General features: G+C 41.7%; 2 protein-coding genes and 2 pseudogenes across 2 annotated transcripts; all 4 read right to left on the bottom strand.

Annotated features, from left to right (window-relative positions):
* Positions 1–693: 693 nt before the first annotated feature.
* On the bottom strand, positions 694–3,087 carry LOC102839723 (protocadherin beta-15-like). Its single transcript, XM_006866239.1, has one exon. It carries the CDS (start codon positions 3,085–3,087, stop codon positions 694–696), a length of 2,394 nt encoding a protein of 797 aa, XP_006866301.1.
* A 3,731-nt stretch (positions 3,088–6,818) lies between these two features.
* Positions 6,819–7,979, bottom strand: LOC102839344 (annotated as a pseudogene).
* A 2,973-nt stretch (positions 7,980–10,952) lies between these two features.
* LOC102838977 lies at positions 10,953–14,572 on the bottom strand (annotated as a pseudogene).
* A 3,463-nt stretch (positions 14,573–18,035) lies between these two features.
* On the bottom strand, positions 18,036–20,432 carry PCDHB14 (protocadherin beta 14). Its single transcript, XM_006866188.1, has one exon. It carries the CDS (start codon positions 20,430–20,432, stop codon positions 18,036–18,038), a length of 2,397 nt encoding a protein of 798 aa, XP_006866250.1.
* Positions 20,433–20,772: the final 340 nt, after the last annotated feature.

Here is a 20,772-nt window from a genome sequence, read left to right as displayed (position 1 = left end):
TGGGTCGCAATAGATTCAACGGCACTTAACAACCACAACAAAGTCTCATATAGCATAGTGGTTACGAATTGGGCTTCTAACCTCAGTGTCAGCAGTTTGAAACTGCCAGCTGTTCCCGAGGAAGAATGATGAGGCTTTCTGCTCCCGTAAAGATTTACAGCCTCAGAAACCTTGTAAAGGGTCGCTGAGTCAATCGACTCCACAGCATATAACCACCACCACAGTCTCATATAGCGGAAATATACTTTTAAAATTAGAACTCGATGGCACCTAATAACAAAAATGCTTATTAAAAAGGATTACTAGCATACTATCCTTCAGAATTAAGTACTCAAAATTTAATTACTGCTATTGACTTGAGTCTGACTCATTGCTATAAAGTCTCCGACGCTGTGTATCTTTACGAGAGAAGAAAGTCTCATTTTTTCTCCTGAGGAGCGGCTGGTGGGTTTGAACTGCCGACCTTGTTTGTGGTCAGTAAGTAGGGCAGTGCTCATCCTACAATGCCTCTGAGTTATGAAATTTCCTAGTAAAAAATTTTACGAGTAAAATAACTGAAAAAAATAATTTCAAGACAACGCAGCCAATAAAGCCAAAAGTAAAATTATAGAGAAAATAAAGTAGAATTACATATATTCATATATATATATGAATAGTGAAGGAAACAAAACTAATATACCCAGTGGGGAAGTTTCAGATACCTAAACTTTTCGGAAAGTTGGGATTTCCCTCTGTTTCCCTCTCAGGATCCTGGGCTAGAAGATTTGGGAAGGCAGGCTTCAAGAATTTTAATTCATTACTCCTAGAGTTTCCCGTCAGGCACACTTCGTACTGGTAGCTCTGGGACAGAGTACCGGTGCCGCTCAAGTCCACCAAGTGGTCCGGAAAGTGGCCCTCGGGCACCGAGCAGCGACCAACCCAGGCGGCCCTAGCCCTGTTTCTGCTGCACAGCCTCATTGCGACGAACAGGAGCACAGAGAACAGGAAGAGGAACGAAACAGATGCCAGCGCAATGACCAAGTAGATGGTGAGCGAATGGGCCGGGGCCTCCTCTGCGGAAACCTCGGGAAGCGGCAGGTAAGGCTGAGAGAAGCCGTCCACCAGGAGCACGTGCAGCGTGACGGTGACCGACATTGGTGAATCGCCATTGTCCTTAACGAGCACAACCAGTCTGTGCTTGGCCGCGTCGCGCTCGCTCAGAAGCCTGGCGGTGCGCACTTCGCCATTGTGCGCCCACACGCTGAACAGTCCGGGTTCCGTGGCCTTGAGCAGATGGTAGGACAGCCAGGCGTTCTGGCCTGAGTCGCTGTCCACCGCCACCACCTTGGTCACCAGGTAGCCCGCCTCGGCCGCCCTGGGCACCAGCTCAGTGCAGGGAGCAGAACCGTTCTGCAATGGATACAGTACGAAAGGCGAATTGTCGTTGTCATCCAGCACCACCACGCGCACCAGCGCCTCGCTGCTCAGCGCTGGGGTGCCTGCGTCCGTCGCACCCACGCGAAATTCGAAGGTTCGCAGGACCTCGTAATCCAGAGACCTAAGCGCGAACAGCTGGCCGTTATCCGAGTTGATGGAGACCAAGGAGGCGAGGGGGAGGTGCGGGTCGTGGGACGGCAGCAGAGAGTAGGTGACTTGGGCATTGGTGCCAGAATCTCTGTCTGTGGCTGTGACACTGCCCATGTTTAGGGCAGGACTGTTGTTCTCGCGTATGAACAGCGTGTAGGAGGTTTGAGTGAAAGTAGGTGCGTTATCATTGACATCGGAGACCAATACTGTTATTATGTGCTCGGTTTTCAGTTTTGGGAACCCCAAATCAGTAACGGTGATGGTAACATTATACTCAGCTCTGCTCTCTCTGTCCAATGCCCCTTCTGTTATCAGAGTGTAGAAATTCTCTGCAGATGGTTTCAGAAGAAATGGGAGGTCATCCTGGATGGAGCAAATCATCTTTCCATTGTCCCCTGAGTCTCGATCTCGAACCCTAAACAGTGCCACTTCTGTCTCTGGGGAATTTTCAGGAATAGGGCTGCTAAGTGATGAAACAGTTAGTTCTGGAAAATTATCGTTAACATCTATCACCTTAATAGAGACAGAGCATTTTCCTGAAAGTCCCCCACCATCATATGCCTCTATATCCAGCTCATATGAGGATATTGCCTCAAAATCTAATTTTTTAATCAGTCGAACTTCTCCTGAAAGATGATTTAGCTCAAAAGTTTTACTAATCTCCTGAGAACTATAAAAAAGTGAGTATGATATTTCTCCATTAATCCCAGTGTCTAAATCCCTAGCAGAGACCTTGACAATTAGGGAGCCTATGGGGCTGTTCTCTGGGACCTGTATGTCATAGAGCTTCTGAGAAAACTCTGGAGCATTGTCATTGACGTCCAGGACCACTATGTGGATCTGTGCTGTGCCAGATCTGGATGGAGAGCCACCATCCAGAGCTGTTATTGTTATTCTGAAATCGGGCCGTTCCTCATGATCCAGCTCTTTGTCCAGCACTAGCTCAGGGTATTTCCTGCCATCTCCCCGCTTGAGTGTAGAAACATGGAAATGAGAGTTGGGACTGATCACGTAATTTTGAACGTTGTTGTTGCCTACGTCCAAGTCTTGGGCTTTTTTAAGAGGAAACACAGTCCCATTAGGGCTATTCTCTAAGATTTTTAGGGTCATTTCTCTTTCAGGAAACTCAGGAGAATGATCATTTATGTCTCTCACCAGGAGCTCAGCTCGAAATATTTCTAATGGTTTTTTCAGTAACACTTGGAAATGCATTACACAGGGCTCAGTAGGGCCGCACAGCTCCTCTCGGTCCAATTTCTCATTTAATATTAACTCCCCGGTCTGCAGATCAAGATGTAAGCGTTGTTGGTTATCCTCAGAGACCACCCGGGCTTCCCGTGCAGCTAGTTCCCTAACTCCCAGCTTGAGGTCCTTGGCCAGGTTGGCTACAAAGGAGCCGCTGTCTGTTTCCTCCTGCACAGAATAACGACGCGGTTCCCAGCCTGACCGAGCCACTCCCAGCAAGAGAAATAGAAGCAGGACTTGCCTTTGTTTAGGAAAGCGCTCTCCAGCGGCCTCCATCTTTACTTCTGCAAAAGACTTTGACGAATAGGGTCCTGATCCAACTCTATGTCAGAAAGCGATAAGACTGAGACCGTGATAGAATGTCAGTTGATAGCTTGCCCATAAATGTCGGTGAGTAGCATTCTCTTGAGACTTACTGGTCCTGAGCTCTGCTCACAGGCTTTTCTCTTTGGTCTGGAGATCTGAGTTGGTAAGCGTCTTTCTTTCTTTTTTTAATACGTCTTAGCCTGCAGCGCCACCATGTGTTGATTTATTTTGAAAAGAATTGCTGCGATTTTGTTATCTCCCTATAATCTAAAATTTAAGGATTTAGTTATACACGCCCGTATAGTATTCGTGTATATCTTTATATATACATACATATAGTCTTCTACTAAGAGTTTGGAAATTATTTTGGGGAGTGATATAATCAGAAAGTCACTCAATTGCAATGAATCAATCCTTTATTCAAAGAAGTATTGTTGATATCTATGTACCAGGTCTTGAAATACATTAGTTAATAATCCAGAAATGATCGCTGCATTTTAGAGTCTGTGATATGAGTAGGTGTTTTTGAGGAAAATAAGAGTGAAAGAAGCCATAAAGTGAGCAGTCCTCATGTAAAAATTGTGACAACATAAACCCATGAGATTTGTTATAATGATTTCAACAAAAGTATTCACATGTGTGGCAGCTCGCTCAGCATTCTGATTCAAGTTCTAAACAGCCTATGTGCCAGAATTGTGGTTCCTGTTTGCTGAATTCTATCAAGGAAAAATTATGAGAACTTTCCAGTTTGTGATACCCTTTTTACATGTCACAGAATGTTGGCTTTGTGAAACGTTTAAACAATGGAAAAATGTATATGAGGGCACTTATCATCCTTACCCTGTCTTTTCTCCCTAGTACTTATCACCATCTGACATAGTATGAGTATATATGTACATGTTTAAATGTTTCTTTTTTGTGTCACTCTTTATTTTTTCACTGCTGCATCTGCAATATCTGCATTCCGAAAACCTAAAATAAAACTTTGCACATAATAGGTGTTCAGCAAATATTTGTTGAGTGGATTAATGAGTAAATTATAATTAACTGTAAAAGTCTGGCAGCTGGAGTCTCTCCTATTGTAGAATCCTTCTCTTTTGCTAGCTCCTAGTTCATTATATAATAAAAAAGAGATCATATTCTCAAAGTAACCACTTTCTATGCCTATTGAATAGTAATTTAATATAAGTTAGAATGATCTATAAAATGTTGTTTTCCACTAAATGGCTCCCACTAAGCAAAATGATACACCATAAAAATAAAGAATGGAGCAATAAAACTATAATGATCCTACAGATGAAGTGAACACACCTTTTATATATACATGTTATACTGTCATTGTTATTTCACACTAATTATATTAAGAAGAAGCTCCTTCTTACATAGTAGAAATTTTCTAAGACTTTCTATTAAACTCCATTAAAGATGTTACCATTGGAAAGATCTACTAGTTCTCAAAATTACATATTTTGGAAAATGTTTGTACTTACTCTTTACAGACTATCAATATTCTGCAACATTTAAATCCCAAATATTAATTGTATTGGTATGAAAACCCATACTATAAAATCTTGAATTAATAGTATTTTTGAATTTATTAATCCATGCAAGAATAGCTTAATATGCTTTGCCAATGAGGAAAAAAACTCACTAACCTATCTTTATTGTTGTCAAGTGCTGTGGATGCTGTTCCGACTCAAAGCAACCTAAGATAGGGTTTTCAAGGCTGCAGATCTTTGCAGGAAGAAAGCCTTTTTGGAGAAAGCCTCATCTTTCTCCAGAGCTCTCTTACTTATAGGGAAATTAATTAAAACAGCACATATTAGTTTCCAAATACCAAAGGGAGACAATAGACTTGGAAGCTCCTGTAAAAGCTATAATAGGAATATTTACAACAAAATTACTCTCTTGGACTCTGCTTCTGTTTACTTATCTCCTTCATTTTTGTCTCTTAGTGGGTTGACATTTTTATACTTATTTTTATATACTTAACCAAACATAATATCACTTTCTGGCTAAGTTCCTAACAGAGAGAATATCTTATATTTGGCTTCTAAAGTATTTTTTTTAAAAAAAGAGAGAGAATTGGGTCAGCCAAGATTGTATCAATGGTTCCTGTCAAGTTATCTAATTGTCTAAACCACAGAGGAGATTAGTCATATAAAGTAAACATGACTACAGAGTATATTTCTACTGAAAAGAGGAGCAGTTTCCAGAAAAAGAAGGGTGGGCTAGGCAGACACCACAAAAGGGATGAATTATCTTTTTTAAGCTTTAATTAATGTAATTATCTGTCAATAACATACATACATTCTACACTGAAAGTTTCTGTAAATAGGGAAGTTTATAAATATTGGCAGTACTTGTAATCCTTTCCATTTAGCACTGCTATTGAAAAAAACCATGCAATTTTTGCAGAGTGCTCTTTATTTGAAAAATTAAAAGACAAGTACAATATCAGATATTTAAATTGAAGATATTTATTATATTTGTATAATGCTCATTTTCGAAATAGTCATGGTGGTGGTGGTGGTTATGTGCTGTGGAGTTGGTTCCGACTCATAGCGACCCTGTACAGGACTTCCAAGGCTGTCAATCTTTACAGGAGCAGTAAAGCCTTATCCTTTTCCTGTGGAACAGCTGGTAGTTTCGAATTGCTGACCTTAAGTTTCGCAGCCTGATTCGTAACCACTACATTACCAGAGCTCTTTAATAACCATGTTATTGTTGTTGTGAAGTGCTGTCAGGTCTATTCCAACCCATAGCAATCCTGTATAGGGTTTCCAAGGAGCAGCTGGTGAGCTTGAACCACCGACCTTGCAGTTCAAATGGCTTTGCAGTCTGGTGCATTAACCCACAACACCACACCATTTTTATTGTTGTTGTGTGCCGTGGAGTCGGTTCCGGCTCATAGCGACCGTGTAACAGGGTTTCCGAGGCTATAAATCTTTATGGGAGCAGAAAGCCTCATCTTTCTCCCGCGGAACAGCTGGTAGTTTCGAACTGCTGACCCTGCGGTTCACAGCCCGATTCGTAACCACTACACTACCAACACCACACCATAGGCATCTGAAATTTAGAAAAAAATTCTGAACAATCACAGAGAATGGGGTTGAGACATCTCTAATTCCATACATTTTGAAGTTGAAGGGTTGAGTAATTGAACGAATAGTCATGAGTGTTTTATAAAGAACTTGGAAGGTAATATTATATCCAACAAAAGGGAAATAATACAGTTGTTGTTAAGTGCCATAAAGTTGGTTTCCATCCATAGCGACCCTGTATAGGGTTCCCTAGGAGTGGCTGGTGAGGTTGAACTGCCGACCTTGCAGTTCAAACAATTTTGCTGCAGTTGAGCACATTAACTCACAGCACCACACCAGGACTCCAATGAAAAGGTAGTATATGATAATATACACTGCTCAAACATTTTCTTTTTTAGGAGAGGGAAATTACCTTTCCTCTCAACCAGGAAAGAGAAATTACCAGAAATCTCAAGATTTACCAAATAGGTAAAACAATCCTCCATAGTTAATGCTCTGAAAACTGAGCAGATTCTTACTTGAATCCAAAACCATTTCCAAAGTTGGAATTTTCCTCCACATCACTCATAACCCTCTGGAACTTGAGATCAATTGTTCCTGAGCCTCCTGCCAGATAGACTTCATACAGATAGTTCTGGGACAGGGTCCCGGTGTTGTTCATATCCACCTGACAGTGACCCTCAGGCACCGAGCAGCGGTGACCCACAGGAGCACAGAGAACAAGAAAAGCGATGAGACGCAAGCCAACGCAATGACCAAGTAGACCGTGAATGATTCAGACTGGGCCCCCTCCTGGGTCACCTAGGGAAGCGGCAGGTAAGGCTGAGAGAAGCTATGACGGTGACTGACATTGGTGGATCGCCATTGTCCTTAACCAGCACAACCAGTCTGTGCTTGGCCACGTTGCACTTGCTCCGAAGCCTAGCAGTGCGCACCTCGCCATTGTGCGCCTACACGCTCAATAGCCGGGGCTCCGTGACCTTGAGCAGCTGGTAGGGCAACCAGGCGTTCTGGCCCGAGTCATGAGTCACGTCTACCGCCACTACCTTGGCCACCAGGTAGCCCACCTCCGCAGTCCTGGGCACCAACTCGGAGCAGAGAGCAGAACTATTCTGCAGTGGATCTAGCACAAAAGGCAAATTGTCTTTGTCATCCATCACCACCACGTGCACCAGCGCCTAGCTGCTCAGCTCTGGGGAGCCTGCGTCTGTCGAGCTCACGCAAAACTGGAAGGCTGGCAGACCTAAGAGCAAACAGCTGGCCATTATCCGAGTTGATGGAGACCAAGGAGGCGAGGGGGAGGTGCGGGTCGTGGGGCGGCAGCAGTATAGTAAGTAGGTGACTTGGGCGTTGGTGCCAGAATCTCTGTCTGTCGCGCCGACACTGCCCATGTGTAAGGCAGAGCTGTTGTTCTCACGGATAAAAAGGGTGTAGGAGTTTTGAGTGAAAGTAGGTGCATTATCGTTGACATCGGAGACCAGCGCGGTTATTGTGCGCTGAGTTTTAAGTCTTGAGAATCCTAAATCGGTAACTGTAATGGTAATATTGTATTCTGGTCTGCTCTCTCTGTCCAGTGTTCCTTCTGTCACTATCCCGTAGAAATTTTCAGTGGTCGGTTTCAGTGTGAAGGGAACATCTTCCTGGATGGAACCAATCATTTTTCCATTTTTCTCATAGTCTCTGTCTTGAATACTGAAAAGAGCTACTGTGGTCTCAGGGGAATTTTAGCTCTGGAACGCTGTCGTTGATATCCACCACATTTATAATGACAATGAGCTTTCCTGAAAGACCTGGAAGAACCTTTGGAGGTATGTACATTTAAGCTTTTGGTCACTGACATAAATGACAATGCCCCCATGTTCCCAGAAGCAGAAATTATTTTGAACATTTTGGAAAATAGTCTTCCAGGGTCTGTGCTTCCCCTGCAGAATGCACAAGATTTTGATGTAGGCATCAATAGCATTCAGAACTACACCATCTACCCCAATTCCGATTTCCACATTCTGACCCGCAGTGGCAGTGAGGGCAGAAAATACCAAGAGTTGGTGCTAGACAAAGCCCTAGATCGTGAGGAACAACCTGAGCTCAAGTTAACTCTCATGGCAGTAGATGGTGGGACTCCTCCCCAAACTGGGACTGCCTTGGTCCTCATTGATGTCTTAGACATCAATGACAACTCCCCTGAGTTTGTACAGCCACTCTATGTGTCCAGAAACCTGAAAACAGCCCCCTCGGATCCCTTGTCGCAGTTTCTGCCAGAGATTTAAACACTGGAATAAATGGTTAAATACTCTACTCATTTTTTTTTTTTTTTTATGATGATGAGGAGATTGCCAAGACATTTGCACTTAATAAATTCGCTGGAGAAACAAAAATAATTAGGACACGAATTTAAGTAAAAGAACCAAACTTTTATTTTGACTTAAATATCCAAGAAAATGTGCCCTTAATGTCCTTGCATTTTTAACATTAGTAAATAGAAGTTGGTACCTATGCCGGTAAGCTAATGATTCAAAAGTTATTTTTTCACTCTAATCTTCTATCGCTCTGCTAAATTTCCTCCTTTCTGGTATCAAATTATATTTAAGTTTTGATTGTGATTCCTGTGATAGTTTACACAGCAGAACATTAACGTTACAATCATCCTATTGTATTTTGTTTCATTGCAATGATTATAGTCCCCTCCACGCATCATCAAACAACCAAAGGGTACACACCCTGCAAGCCTGCCCCACTCCCCAGCACACAGCCCCTCTTCCTTCCTGAGTCCAGAGTCCCCAGCTGCTCCATCTCTCCATGTCATTATCTCTGCCTCCATCTCTGATGTCATTGCTTTTCTGGATAGGGCCCTGCACTCTGCTCTTCTACCTTGATGGTCTCATGGGCCTCCTCTCCTGGACTGTAAAGTCAGCCACTCCCCTCCTTTTGTTACAAAATGTCTACCTTTACATTTTCAACCCTCACAGTCTGTCCTGACAACAATTATTCACTATTGTACCACAAGAGTCTTATCCCCATCTTCTTTCATCAGCCCTGTCCCAACAGATTGGAAACCACTCAGTGGAGAGTCTACCCTCCCAGCACCCTCTGGAACTAGGCTCCCTCTTGAAAGCTTGTAAGCCAATCACTCTTGCCTTTGTAGTCCCCCATTTGGGAAGCCAATGTCTAAATTGCCCATCCCTGTCAACCCTGTGGACCGAGGGGGTGGGAAGGATCCTCGCTGTAAAGGTTTGTTCCCTCTTTTGAGCTACTATATCCATAAGTATAAGTCAAGTTCATCAAATTGTAGCAGATTACCCCCCCCTTCTTTCTTCTAGTCAAATTCTGTTCAGCCATTGAAACCAGGTCAAGTTTATACTATCTGCAAGTACGAGTGTTCTTGTGCATCTCCCCTCACTTCATATTAGCTAGACACTTCACTCTCTGTGCTAGTCCCCTGTGGCCATGTCACTGTCTCTGGGCCCAGGAGTCCCCAGGTCTTGCCACACTGCTGGCCAACCAGGTCTCCATCCAGGCTCACAGGAGTCTATTGAACGTGGTCTGTCTTAGCTCACAACTTCATTGCTGTTTTCCCCCCACTTCCCCTTACCGGTGACCAGCGTGGTCCCCAGCCAGACCACATGCCTGCTCCTGTATTCCCCTTGATTCTTAGTCTTAGAAGGGGTTTGCCCTGAGGGGACCTGACCACTTGCCTTGATGGCTCCCAGGGGCTCGTACTTAAAAAAAAAACCTAAATTAGATAATATCTTTCAAAACAGCCTAATAAGAAAACCAAAAACCCACTGACATTGAGTAGATTACAATTCATAGTGACCCTATAGGACAGTGTAGAAGTGCACCATAGGATTTCCAAAGCTATAAATCTTTATAGAAACAGATTGCCACATCGTTCTGCCACCTCATGATGCCCGGGGAGTTCCAACCACAGATTTTAAGTTAGCATCTGAACACTTCACTATTGTGCCACCAGGGCTCTTAGCCTAATCTGATAACAAATTAATTACATTTTTATTCACAGCAAGCATTATCTCTTTAATAATGATATCAAGACATTCATTTCTCAGTAACAAAAATAGTAACAAACATAGAGAAAAAGTTTTGTCAGAAGGATCTAGAACTAGAACATCCAGAGAATATGACTAGGCTGAATGTGTAATTAAGCTTCAAGTAAAAAATATTGTATATTTGAATAAATGATTTGAGGCTGAATCTAGGGATCAACAATACATAAATTACAGCTCCCTTAACTTATTCACAGTTAGTGTGAAGAACAGAGAAGAAAAACTTAAATTAGGTACTGAAGTTTCTGAAAACTAAGTAAGATGAGGAGTTCTGGTGTGGTGCTGCAGGATAATGCACTGGAAGGCAAGGTCGGTTTGAACCATAAGGTCGTCAGTTCAAACCCACCAGTTATTTCTCCTCCTTGGAAACCCTATACAGAGTCACTATAAGTCTGAGTGGACCCAATGGCAACAATAACATCAAGTAAGATAAAGTTATCCTAAACAAAAGTTACCCTAAACAAAATACTTTACATTATAATGAATAAAGTTTCAAAGGAATATCACTCATTCCAAATGTTTTGTATTGTCATCGATCCCTCATTGAACCCCAAGCCATTAAGAAAGGTGGAATTTCCTTTTCAGTTCCTTAGGGTGCCATGGAGATGATTGGCTTCAAAACCTGAACTTATTTGTCCCAGAACCTCCTGTTAGACACACTTCAAACTGCTAGTTCTGGGAAAGGGTCTTATTGCTGCTCATGTTCACCAGGTGGTCCAGAAAGTTGTCCTCAAACACCGAGGGCACTATTACTCCTGTACATTCGCACCATGACGAACAGGAGCACAGAGAACAAGATTAACAAGACAGACACCAACACAATGACCAAGGAGACATGGGTGAGTTGTCCTGGACTATCTCCGGGAGTAGCAAGTAGGGTTTCAAGAAACCATTCACCGGGAACACGTGCAGCATTAACAGTGGCCAATTTTGGTGGCTCCCCATTGTCCTTGACTAACACCATGGTGCACACCTCGCCAGTGTGCTCCCACAGGCTGAACAGCCCAGGCTCCATGGCCTTGAGCAGCTGGTAGGACAGCCCGGCGTTCTGGCCCATGTCACTGTCCACTGCCACCACTTTGGTGACCAGGTAGCCTGCCTCAGCTGTCCTGGGCACCAATTCAGTGCAGGCAGCAAAGCTGTTCTACAGCAAGTACAGCAAGAAGAGCTAGTAGTCATTGTCTTCCACCATCACCACCACACACCAGTGCTTCCTTGCTCTGCTAGAGGGAGCATGCATTTACGGTGCTCATATGGAACTCAGATGATCATAGGGCCAGTGACCTCAGAGCAAATAGCTGCCATTTACTCCAGCCAATGGAGACCCAGGAGAAAAGGGGGAAGTGCGGATTCTGGGACTGCAGTAGCAAATAGGTGACTTGGGCATTGGTGACTGAATTTCTCTCTGTGGCTTTAACATTGCCCATGTTTAGGGCAGTACTGTTGTTCTCTTGGATGAACATGGTGTAGGAGTTTTGCTCCAAGGTGAGTGAGTTGTCATTTACGTCTGATATCAGTCGGGTGGCAGGGGGTACCCAAGTCATTGACAGTATTGGTGATGGTATATTCTGTATTGGTCTCTCTGTCCAGTGGGCACTTTGTGTCTAGGGTGTAGAAATTCTTGAAGGAAAGCTTCAGGAGAAAATGGAGATTGTTCTGAATTGGGCAAACCATACTCCCGTTATTCTCATTGTCTTGTACTCTGAAAACTGCAACCACCATCTCAGGTGGGGAATTTTCCTGTATGGGACTGGTAAGAGAATGTCATGGCTATTTCTGGTGGATTGTTTATGTCTGCAACTCGAACTAGGATGGTTGATTCTCTAGAAAGGCTCCCACTGTCAAGACTGAATTAACTCAAAATCCAGAAATGCTTTAAATTGGACGTTGCCAGAAATTGGATGAATTGCAAATGTTTTCCACATGTCTCTGGAGGCATGGGAAAATGAATAAGAGTTCTTCATTTATTCCTGCATCTAATACTGTAGCAGATATCATGATAACTAAGAAGTCCAGAGGGCTGTTCTCTGCTATGTGAACCGCCTTGACTAGCCTCTCAACCTGGGGAGTGTTGTCATTGACATCCAGGATAACAACGTGAATCAGTGAAAGGATCAGTAGTTGGAAAATATAGCCTTGGTAATAGAAATGATGCTGAAGACCTCATGACAGAATTTTGCAAGACCAATGACTTGTTCATTGCACATACCTTTTTTAAACAACATAAAAAATGACTATACACATGGACCTCACTAGATGGGATACACAGAAATCCAGTTGACTATATCTGTGGAATGAGATGGTGGAAGAGCTCCATGTCATCAGCCAAAAGAGGCCAGGGACAGACTGTGGAACAGCCCATCAATTGCCTATATGCAAATTCAGACTAAAGCTGAAGAGAATGAAAACAAGTCCACGAGAGCCAAAATATGATCTTGAATATATCCCACCTGAATTGAGAGATCATCTGAAGAACAGATTTGATGCATTCCTATGTTAGAGCCCATTATTGCAGCCATGGTAAATCCATCTCCTTGAGGGTCTTCTTCTTTATTACTGACCTTCTATTTTACCAATAATTATACCCTTTTTCCAGGAAATGGTCCCTCCTGATAACATGTCCAAAGTATACAAGACAAAGTTTTGCCATCCTTGCTTCTAAGAAACATTTTGACTATATTTCTTCCAAGGTAGGTTTGTTGGTTTCCTGGCAGTCCTTGCTTGCTGAAAGTGAAGAGGATTTAATATATTGGTGAAGATCAAAGACCACAGCCTTCAGTATGGATTGCATCTCAATGTACAGGAAACAAAAATTCTCACTACTGGGCCAATAAATAACATCATGTTAAATGGAGAAAAGATTGGAGTTCTAAAAAGACTTCATTTTGCTTGGATCTGCAATCAACACTCATGGAAGCAATCAAATGGATAGCACTAGGCAGAGATCTACTGCTGCACAGTAGATGTTTGAAGATGTATCAAGAGCAAAAATATCAGTTGAGGACTGAGGTTAACCTGACCAAAGCCATGGTATTTTCAATAGCCTCATATGCATGTGGAAGTTGGACAATGAATAATGAAGACCATTGAATAATTGATGCATTTGAGTTATGGTGTTGGAGAAGAATACTGAAAATACCATGAACTACCAGGAGAACAAACAGGTCTGTGCTGAAAGAGGTACAGCCAGAATGCTCCTTAGAAGCCAGGAAGAAGTGACTTCATCTCTCGTATTTCAGATATGTTATCAGGAAGGACCAGTCCCTAGAGAAAGCTATTATGCTTGATAAAGTGGAGGATCAGCAAAAAAGATAAAGACCCCCAATGAGATGAATTAACACCATAGTAGAAGCAATTGGCTCTAGCATAACAATTGTGAGGATGGCACAGGACTTGGCAATGTTTTGTTCTGTTGTTCATAGAGTTGCATTGAGTCAGAACCAATTGAACAGCACGTAACAACAACAACAACATGGTATATTCAGTATTCTTTGTCAAGACCTTCATTCAGAGGCATCAATTTTTCTTTGGTCTTCCTTATTCATTTCAGCTTTCACATACATATGGTGCAATTAAAAATACCATGGCTTGAGTCAGGCACACTTTAGTCCTAAAGGTGACATCTTTGTTTTGTTTTAATATTTTAAAGAAGTATTTTACAAAAGATTTTCCCAATGCAATATGTAACTTGATTTCCTGACTACTGCTTCCATAGGCATTGATTGTGATCCCAAGTAAAATGAAATTCTTGACAACTTTAACCTTTTCTCCATTTATCATGTTTATTGGTCCAATTATGAGGATTTTTGTTTTATGATGAGGTATAATCCATATTGAAGAATTTCAATCTTCAATTATAGTCTTAATTGAGTCTTTGGTCTTTACCAGTTAATCTTTCAAATCTTCTTCACATTCAGCAGCAGTTAATCTTTGGTCTTTACCAGTTAATCTTTCAAATCTTCTTCACATTCAGTTGTTAATAAGTCTTCCTCCAATCCTAATGCTGCATTTTTCATATAGTGTATCTTGTTGATTTATTTGCTCAGTATACAGTGAATGAGCATACTGAAAGGATACAACTCAGACACACACCTTTTTCTGATTTGAAATAACAAAAATATCCCCTTGTTCTGTTTGATTGACTACTTTTTGGTCTAGGTACAGGTTCCCCACAAGCACAATTAAGTGCTCTAGAGTTCCCTTTTTTGGAATGTTATTCATAATTTCTCATGATCCACACAGTTAAATACCTTTGCATGGTCAATAAAACACAGGTAAAAACATCTTTCTTGTGTTTTCTGTTTTCAGCCAAGATTGATCTTACATCAGAAAAGATAGCCCTGGATCCATGTCCTCTTCCGATTCTGGCTTGAATTTCTGGCAATTCTCAGTTCATGTGCTACAGCAGCCATTTTAAAATGATCTTCATCCAAATTTTACTTATGTATGACACTAATGGTATTATTGATAATTTCCACATTCCATCTGATTACTTTTCTTTGGAATGAGCACAAGGATCTTGTCCAGTCATTTGGCTTGGCTATCTTCCAAATTTTGTGGCATAGACATGTGGGCACTTTCAGCATTACATCTGTTCCTTGAAACATCATAATTGTTATTTACATCATCAATCCCTGGAGTCATGTTTTTCACTTATGTCTTCAATGAAGCTTTAATGTCTTCCTTAAATACCATCAATTCCTGATCAAATGCTACCTTCTGAGATGGTTGCACGCCAATCAATTCTTTTTGGTACAGTAATTTTGTGCATTTCTTTCTTGTTTCTTTCTTTTTTTTTTTTTTTAGATGCTTCCTGTTTTGTTCAATATTTTGCACATGTTGTTGATATAAGTGCTGTCAAGTCAGTTCCAACTTATAGTAATCCTATGCACAACAGAAGAAAACACTGCCTGATTCTATACCATTCTCAGAATTGTTTTGTATGTTTGAGCCCATTGTTTCTGCCACTGTGTGAATCCATCTTGTTGGAGGTCTTCCTCTTTTTTCTTGACCCTCCGCTCTTCCAAGTATGATATCCTTATCCAAGGACTGGTCCCTCCTGATAATATGTCCAAAATACTAGAGACAAATTCTCACCATCCTCATTTATCAGGAGCATTCTGGCATTCTAAGACAGATTTATTTGTTCTTGTCAGTCTATGGTATTTTCAAAATTATTTGCCAACACCATAACTGAAAGATGAGGCGGTCTGCTCCCATAAAGATTTACAGCCTCAGAAACCCTCTAAAGGGTTGCTATCGACTCGACAGCATTTAACAACAATAACATTCCATCTTCTTACATCGTCTATAGTTAGCTTATAGCAATACATGCAAAAATGTACATTGCACACTAACCTTATCTATACTACACTACAGTAAACAAAATCGTTCATTCAAATCCTCCATTAAACTGTTAATTTATAGACTGTTGCTGTTGAGTGCCATGGAGTTGGTTCTGACTCATAGCACTCCAAGCAAGGAGTGACTGTTGGGTTTGAACCGCTGACCTTGTGGTTAGCAGTCCAGTGTTTATCCTTTATCCTTCATACCAGGACTCCATTTATAGATTGGAAAACACAATTTATAGTATAAGTGAGGCTTCTATAAACTGAAAATGAAGAAATATTTCTTCTTTGTGGGTTTTTCTGAGGGGTCACGAAGTATTAGTGATATTTTATATTCATTCTTTAAGACTGAATGAGGAAATTAACTTTAGTAATTTTCTTCAATAGTTTGGAATTTCACTTCAATTTCTTGTGAAGTCTTCATCTTGTATGATGAAGACTATTACATTTAGGATGATAATCAAGAGCTATGTTCTAGTTTAGTAAAGAAATTGCAAATGGGAAGTAATAGAAGTTATAAATTAGTAAGTATGGTGTAATTAAAGAAAAAAAAACACACACACAAGAAATATCAAGATCCAGACTGTCTCCCACAACAGCATCAACAACAAAAATTGTTCTTTAAAAATGACACACATAGAAAATCAATAATTCAATGTGGTCATTTTTATTTTGTCATAAAAGATCTTTTGAACAGCAGCATACAACACCACCAACAAAAGATTCTCTAATACCCAATAGAGAAAGTGGTATGTTTTATGTTAAAAATGTCCAAAGAATAGAATGGTATGATAAAATCCAAAATATTTTCAAGATTCAAAGACATTTAAATTTTTTGCATTATATTTTTGATGACATAAATTGTGACACTCATTCATATTGCTTCAGTATGTATCTCCAAAATTTAAGAACATTGCCTTTCAAAATAATAGCATTGTCACAAGAAAATAGCAATAGTTTCTTTCTATATGATTTGTTGTTGTTGTTGAGAATATAAACCCTAGAGCATATATAAATTCAACAATGTCAACATGTACAATTCAATGACATTGATTATATAATTCATGTTGTGCAATCATTCTTATCCTCCTTTTCCAAATTGATCCTACCCCATTACATAAACTCACACTGCCTCTTCAAGTTGCCTATCCTAACCTTTTCAGTTTTGTTGTCATTTTGACCCATAGACATAAGTTCTTTTCAACTTTTTATTGTTATTTGAAAGCTTACAGAGCAAATTGGCTTTCAATTTATTAATTCTTACATATTTGATTTGTGACATTGATTGCAATTAATGGGGATTTTACAATGTAACAACACTGTCCAATTCCTGTGTTTCTAGTTTCCATTGGTCCTTCTTTTCCATCCTTTCCATTCTTCTGAGCTTTGTCTTGGATAATGCTGTCCTTTTGATCTCATATGGCTGATTGTTCTAAGGAATGCATGCCTCCTTGCTTTTACTGTTCATCTTAAAGGCTTGTCCATTGTTTGGCTAAAAGCTGAGCCATGAGTGTAAGTTCAGTTCCATGCTTCACCATATAGACAATTCTTAAAAGAGCACAATGCTCAAGGCAGACATTCTTTAGTAATAAGCTAAACTACTGTTTGGTTAAGGAACCCTGGTGGTGCTGTGGACTAAACATTGGGCTGTTAGCAGTCAAACCCACCAACTGCTCCATGGGAGAAAGATGAGATTGTCTGCTCCCATAAAAGTTTAGTCTGAGAAGCCCTACGGAGAAGCTCTGTTCTGTCCTATACAGGGTCACTATAAGTCGAAATTGACTTGATGGCACTGTGGTGTTTGATTTAAATACCTCAGGGAGTATTTTTTAATTTAAAGTTTAGGGTTTAAAGGTTATCTCAAGGCAATAATTTTGGAAATAAGAATTTCTTAACATAACACTTTTGACTACATTAATTTTCAAAACTCCGCAAAGCATACAGATTACATTTCCATCTCCTTAAAGCCACTAATGATTCCTAAAGCAAATTTCAAGTGTGTGAACAATGTTAACGATGCATACAACTATATGTTATTGTTATTAAGTGATATCGAGTAGCTTCCAAATCACAAAGACCTGTACAGGGTTTCTGAGGAGCAGATAGTGGGTTTGAACCACTGACTTTGTGGTCCAGTGCTTATCCTACAGTGCCACACCAGGACTCCATGCAACTATTTAGTACAACCTAAAATCTACTATTGTTGTTAAGTGTCGTCAAATGGTTCTGACTCATAATGACCCTGTATAGGGTTTCCTAGATGCAGCTGGTGGATTTGAACTGCTGAACTTCAGGTTTTCAGTCTAGTGCTGATCCTACAATGCCACACCAGGCAGTTCAAACCCATCATCTGCTCATTGGAAACCAGTTACAGGGTTGCTATGAGTCGGAACCCACTCAGGGGCACTTAATAGCAAAATGTCAGCCGTTTCATATGTCAAGAATAATAAAAGTTTAAAATATATTTATTGAATACTGAATCCAAAGCTATTCTGGAAGTTGATACTTTCCCTCATATTCCTATCAGAATCGTAGACTGGGAGATTGGGAATAATGGGCTTCAGAAATTTAAACTCATTCGTCCCAGAATCTCCCGTCAGACACACCTCATACTGGTAGCTCTGAGACCGAGTCCCAGTTCCACTAACATCCACCAAGTGGTCCTGAAAGTGGATTTCAGGCACCAGAGAGCGACCCACCAAAGCAGCCCTGTTCCTCCTGCACAGTCTCACAGCGACAAACAGGAGTACAGAGAACAAAAAAAGCGATGAGATAGACGCCAACGCAATGACCAAGTAGATGGTGAGTGAGTTGTCCTGGACCTCGTCGGGGGACAACTCCGGAAGCGGTAGATAAGGTTGTGAGAAGCCGTCCACCAGGACTATGTGCAGTGTGACTGTGGTTGACATTGGCGGCTCACCATTGTCTTTGACCAGCACCACTAATCTGTGTTTGGCCACATCGCGCTCGCTCAGAAGCCTGGTAGTGCGCACCTCGCCATTGTGCGCCCACACGCTGAACAGCCCAGGCTCCGTGGCCTTGAGCAACTGGTAGGACAGCCAAGAGTTCTGCCCAGAGTCGTTGTCTACCGCCACCACCTTGGTCACTAGATAGCCCGCCTCCGCCGCTCTAGGCACCAGCTCAGTGCAAGGCGCAGAGCCGTTCTGCAGCGGGTACAGCACAAAGGGCGAGTTGTCGTTGTCGTCCACCACCACCACGCGCACCAGTGCCTCGCTGCTCAGCGCTGGGGAGCCTGCGTCTTCCGCGCCCACGCGGAACTCAAATTCTCGCAAGACCTCGTAATCCAGCGACCTCAGAGCAAAAAGATGCCCGCTGTCTGCGTTGATGGAGATCAGTGAGGCGAGGGGGAGGTGTGGGTCGTGTGTTGGCAGCAGAGAGTAGGTAACTTGAGCGTTGGTGCCAGAGTCTATGTCTGTGGCGCTAATGCTGCCAATAAGCAGGGCGGGGCTGTTGTTTTCGGAGATGAAAAGGGTATAAGAAGTTTGGGAGAAAGTTGGTGCGTTGTCATTAACATCTGAGATCCAAACAGTTATGTTGTGCTGGGTTTTCAGCCTAGGAGTACCCAGGTCTGTGACGGTGATGGTGACGTTATACTCGGCTTTCATCTCTCTGTCAAGTGCTTTTTTAGAAATCAGAGTGAAGAAATTCTTGAAGGTCGGTTTAAGCATAAAGGGGAGATCATCCTGAATAGAGCAGATCACCCTCCCATTGTCTCCAGAGTCTTGGTCTCGGACACTGAAAACAGCCACAAGTGTCTCTGCTTCGTTCTCTGGAATTCTGCTTGTAATTGATGACATGGTGACTTCTGGTGGGTTGTCATTTATATCCAATACTTTAACCAGAAGAATGCATTTTTCTGAAAGACCCCCACCATCTGTTGCCTGAATATTTATGGTGTAGGATTGTGTTACTTCAAAATCCAGGAGAGCTCTTAAATGGACTTCCCCAGATGTTGGATTGATTTCAAATGTTTTACGAATATCTTCTGATGCATGGAAAAACGTATATGATATTTTCCCATAATTTCCTGCATCCAAATCTTTAGCAGAGACAGTGATCACCCATGAACCAAGGGGTGTGTCCTCCATCACCTGCACCTCATAGAGCCCTTGTGAAAACTCAGGGGCATTGTCATTGATATCCAAGACTTTGATGAGCACCATGGTTGTCCCAGACCTGGGAGGGGACCCACCATCCAGAGCTATGAGTGTTAATCTGAGTTCAGACTCCTCTTCATGATCCAGTGATTTGTCCAGGACCAGCTCTGGGTATATTTTTCCTTCACCACTGTCTCTAATTTTAATGTAGAAATGTGAATTTGGGCTAATTGTGTAATTTTGGAGACTGTTGCTTCCAATGTCCAAATCTTGAGCACTCTCCATTAGGAATGTGGTTCCGATTGTGGTAATTTCTGATATTTTCAAAAGTATCTCCTTGTCCAGAAATGTAGGAGAATTATCATTTATATCTTTGATGTGCAGCTCAGCCCGAAAAAACTGTAAAGGATTTTTCAATAACACTTGAAAATGCAGTACACAGGGCTCAGTGGAGCCACATAGCTCTTCTCGGTCCAGTTTCTCATTTAAGAGCAAGTCCCCCGTATTTAAGTCAAGGTGCAAATGATTTTTATTATCATCAGAAACTACCCGTGCCTCCCGTGAGGAAAGCTCCTCCACCCTCAGCCCCAGGTCCCTTGCCAGATTGGCCACAAAGGAGTCAATTTCATTTTCTTCCGCCACAGAATAGCGCCTAGATTCAAGACCCGCCAGAGACAATCTCAGCAAAACAAAGAGAATCAGAACTTGCCTTTTCCGGAGAGCGAGAACCTCTCTAGTCTCCATGGTTCCTTCAGACAATCTCTTGGGTGGAAATTTTTAAACTCCGCCCTAGGTTGGGATGCTGAAGTTCTGATTTTTTTTTCTATATGAACCTCCTGGAATTATACAACCCTCCAGCAGCTCTTTTTCAGTGGGCGGGACGATATCTGTTCCCTGAGCAATGGAGCCCATAGTCGTCGCTTACACATTTTCACCTTATCCTGCAGCGCCACCATGTGTCTCTGAATTTTTTTTTCACTGAAAGTCTAAGAATCAAAAATTCTTAGAACAAGTAACTTAAGAATACTTCTGGAATCGTTCAAAGCAGACCCTACACATCATATAGGAGCCCTGGTGGTGCTGT

Source organism: Chrysochloris asiatica, unplaced genomic scaffold (genome assembly GCF_000296735.1).
Source record: "Chrysochloris asiatica unplaced genomic scaffold, ChrAsi1.0 scaffold00087, whole genome shotgun sequence".
NCBI classification, from domain to species: Eukaryota; Metazoa; Chordata; class Mammalia; order Afrosoricida; family Chrysochloridae; genus Chrysochloris; species Chrysochloris asiatica.
The sequence above is the reverse complement of the archived record's forward strand: the minus strand, read 5'-3'. Positions and strand labels throughout refer to the sequence as shown.